This window comes from Lolium perenne, chromosome 3 (genome assembly GCF_019359855.2).
Source record: "Lolium perenne isolate Kyuss_39 chromosome 3, Kyuss_2.0, whole genome shotgun sequence".
Lineage (NCBI taxonomy): Eukaryota > Viridiplantae > Streptophyta > Magnoliopsida > Poales > Poaceae > Lolium > Lolium perenne.
The window spans coordinates 121,961,051-121,965,282 of NC_067246.2; the positions used below are offsets into that span (position 1 = coordinate 121,961,051).

At 38.8% G+C, this 4,232-nt stretch overlaps 1 protein-coding gene across 1 annotated transcript; it reads right to left on the reverse strand.

The window, feature by feature from the left end:
* Positions 1 to 1,841: 1,841 nt before the first annotated feature.
* LOC139837977 (uncharacterized) lies at positions 1,842 to 2,552 on the reverse strand. Its single transcript, XM_071827316.1, has 2 exons — positions 2,392 to 2,552; positions 1,842 to 2,244 (listed from the first exon to the last, which is right to left on the reverse strand). Exons 1-2 carry the CDS (start codon positions 2,550 to 2,552, stop codon positions 1,842 to 1,844), a joined length of 564 nt encoding a protein of 187 aa, XP_071683417.1.
* Positions 2,553 to 4,232: the final 1,680 nt, after the last annotated feature.

Consider the following 4,232-nt stretch of genomic DNA (forward strand, 5'->3'; position numbering starts at 1 on the left):
AAGTTGCAAGTCTCATGCATAGTATACCAATAGTGCTCGCACCTTGTCCTAATTAGCTTGGATTAACACGGATTATCATTGCATAGCATATGTTTCAACCAAGTGTCACAAAGGGGTACCTCTATGCCGCCTGTACAAAGGTCTAAGGAGAAAGCTCGCATTGGATTTCTCGCTTTTGATTGTTCTCAACTTAGACATCCATACCGGGACAACATAGACAACAGATAATGGACTCCTCTTTAATGCATAAGCATGCAACAATAATTAAAATTCTCATAAGAGATTGAGGATTAATTGTCCAAACTGAAACTTCCACCATGAATCATGGCTTTAGTTAGCGGCCCAATGTTCTTGTCTAACATTATGCATACTCAAACCATTTGTTCATGAAAATATCCCTTACTTCAGACAAGACGAACATGCATAACAACTCACATGATATTCAACAAAGGGTAAAAGAGTTGATGGTGTCCCCAGAAACATGGTTACCGCTCAACAAGCAACTTATTAAGAAATAAGACACATAAGTACATATTCTTCACCACAATAGTTTTTAAGGCTATTTTTCCCATGAGCTATATATTGTAAAGACAAAGAATAGAATTTTAAAGGTAGCACTCAAGTAATGTACTTTGGAATGGCAGAGAAATACCATGTGGTAGGTAGGTATGGTGGACACAAATGGCATAGTTTTTGGCTCAAGGATTTGGATGCATGAGAAGATTCCCTCTCAATACAAGGCTAGGCTAGCAAGGTTGTTTGAAGCAAACTCAAGTATGAAATGGTGCAGCAAGACTCACATATGAACATATTGTAAGCATTATAAGACTTTACATCGTCTCCTTGTTGTTCAAACACCTCAACCAGAAAATATCTAGACTTAGAGAGACCAATCATGCAAACCAAATTTTAACAAGCTCTATGTAGTTCTTCATTAATAGGTGCAAAGTACATGATGCAAGAGCTTAAACATGATCTATATGAGCACAACAATTGCCAAGTATCAAATTATTCAAGACATTATACCATTTACCACATGTGGCATTTTCCGTTTCCAACCATATATCAATGAACGAGGTAGTTCAACCTTCGCAATCAACATTAAGAATAAAGCTAAGAACACATGTGTTCATACGAAACAGCGGAGCGTGTCTCTCTCCCAAACAAAGAATGCTAGGATCCAATTTTATTCAAACAAAAACAAAAACAAAAACAAACAGACGCTCCAAGTAAAGCACATAAGATGTGATGGAATAAAAATATAGTTTCACTAGAGGTGACCTGATAAGTTGTCGATGAAGAAGGGATGCCTTGGGCATCCCCAAGCTTAGACGCTTGAGTCTTCTTAAAATATGCAGGGATGAACCACGGGGGCATCCCCAAGCTTTGACTTTTCACTCTTCTTAATCATATTGTATCATCCTCCTCTCTTGACCCTTGAAAACTTCCTCCACACCAAACTCAAAACAAACTCATTAGAGGGTCAGTGCATAATTCATATATTCAGAGGTGACATAATCATTCTTAACACTTCTGGACATTGCACAAAGCTACTGAAAGTTAATGGAACAAAGAAATCCATCAAACATAGCAAAACAGGCAATGCGAAATAAAAGGCAGAATCTGTCAAAACAGAACAGTCCGTAAAGACGAATTTTTTAGAGGCACCAGACTTGCTCAGATGAAAATGCCCAAATTGAATGAAAGTTTTTTTTTGAGAGCACGCCAACAGCGTGCCTTATCTTTATAGAAGAGAGAAATAAGTACAAGAATTCACAGCATTTGCAGACAAATGATGTGAATAACACCACCACACACACACTCCCCTCCTGGCCCTAGGTCTACTCTCTCCCCATCATTCTCCTATCTCCTAGGAAAGCCTGCTCCCAAACTCTGAACTCCTCCCTAATCCGACTCACCAGCTGCGTGGCGTTACAGAATTCCCTCGTGCTACCAAAAACTCTGGCATTGCGCTGCTTCCAAAGCATCCAGGCTACCAAGATAACAAGGGAATCAAACCTCTTTCTGTCCTCCTTTCTGATGAGACCTCTAGCAGCAAGCCACCAGGCCTGAAAAGTTATGCTCCTCTGAGGTTCCACAATGTTCAGGCCGATCCCCCGAAGACAGAGATGCCACACCTCTCTTGCATAAACACAGTGCCCCAGAATGTGTTGTGCCGTGTCCTCCTCCTGAAGGCAGGTGAAGCAGGCGCTGGTTCTGTCTTGGAGCCCATGGCGAAACCTCCTGTCAGCCGTCCAAAGGCGATTGAGAACAGCTAACCAGATGAAGATCTTGCACTTCAAGGGCGCACGGGCTTTCCAGATAGGCTTATGGAGACAGAAATCCACCCCTCCATGGCATAACATACTGTAAGTTTCTTTGGCATTGTACCTTCCTGACTTGGCGCCCTTCCAGGAGATCGAGTCCGGTACGTCTGGCTGTAATTGGCTGTCACCAAGGGCCACCCAAAGTTTAACACATTGTCTAGCCGCCTCCTGATCAAGAGTGTCAGAGATGTCGCTCATCCAGCCATTATTATGCAGTGCCTCCATGACTTTCCTGCTGTTTTTGCGGATGAAAGTTGCGTACATATCTGAGGATCACGCACGTAAATTGGCAGATTTTTCTGAGTTACCTACAGAGAACCCTGCCAAAATTCGTGACAGCAAGAAATCTGTTTCTGCGCAGTAATCCAAATCTAGTATTGACTTTACTATCAAAGACTTTACTTGGCACAACAATGCAATAAAATAAATATAAGGAGAGGTTGCTACAGCAATAACAACTTCCAAGACTCAAATATAAAACAAAGTGCAGAAGTAAAATAATGGGTTGTCTCCCATAAGCGCTTTTCTTTAACGCCTTTCAGCTAGGCGCAGAAAGTGTGAATCAAGTAACATCAAGAGAAGAAGCATCGACATCATAATTTGTTCTAATAATAGAATCATAAGGTAACTTCATTCTCTTTCTAGGGAAGTGTTCCATACCTTTCTTGAGAGGAAACTGATATTTAATATTACCTTCCTTCATATCAATGGTAGCACCAACAGTTCGAAGAAAAGGTCTTCCCAATATAATGGGACAAGATGCATTGCATTCAATATCCAAGACAACAAAATCAACGGGGACAAGGTTATTGTTAACCGTAATATGAACATTATCAATCCTCCTCAAAGGTTTCTTTATAGCATTATCAGCAAGATTAACATCCAAATAACAATTTCTCAATGGTGGCAAGTCAAGCATATCATAGATTTTCTTAGGCATAACAGAAGTACTTGCACCAAGATCACATAAAGCATTACAATCAAAATCATTGACCCTAATCTTAATGATAGGCTCCCAACCATCTTCTAACTTCCTAGGAATAGAAGTTTCAAGTTTTAGTTTATCTTCTCTAGCTTTTATGAGAGCATTTGTAATATGTTTTGTAAAGGCCAAATTTATAGCACTAGCATTGGGACTTTTAGCAAGTTTTTGTAAGAACTTTATAACTTTAGAGATGTGACAATCATTAAAATCTAAATCATTATGATCTACAGTAATGGGATCATTGTCCCCAATGTTGGAAAAAATTTCAGCAGTTTTATCACAAGCAGTTTCAGCAGTTTTAGCAATTTCAAGTATTTTTGCACGCTTTGCACTAGGAGTAGAAACATTGCCAACACCAATTATTTTACCATTGATAGTAGGAGGTTTAGCAACATGTGAATCATTATAATTACTAGTGGTGGTAATAGTCCAAACTTTAGCTACATTATTCTCTCTAGCAAGTTTTTCGTTTTCTTCTCTTTCCCACCTAGCATGCAATTCAACCATCAATCTAATATTCTCATTAATTCAAACTTGGAATTGCATTTGCTGTAGTAACAATCTTATTTTCATTATCCTTATTAGGCATAACTTTGAATTTTAAAAGATCAACATCAGAGGCAAGTCTATCAACCTTAGAAGCAAGAATATCAATTTTATCAAGCTTTTCTTCAACAGATTTGTTAAAAGCAGTTTGTGTACTAATAAATTCTTTAAGCATGGCTTCAAGACCAGGGGGTACACTTCTATTATTGTTGTAAGAATTCCCATAAGAATTACCATAACCATTACTGTTAGCAGAAGGATATGGCCTATAGTTGTTACCAGAATTATTCCTATAAGCATTGTTGTTGAAATTATTATTTTTAATGAAGTTCACATCAACATGTTCTTCTTGGGCAACCAATGAAGCTAAAGGA

Bases quoted from the DNA above. Each gene is read 5' to 3' on its own strand.
- LOC139837977 (XM_071827316.1), bottom strand. From the start codon at position 2,552: ATGGAGGCACTGCATAATAATGGCTGGATGAGCGACATCTCTGACACT. The intron at 2,245-2,391 runs GTACAATGCCAA...GACGGCTGACAG, and splicing joins AAGGGCGCCAAGTCAGGAAG to GAGGTTTCGCCATGGGCTCC.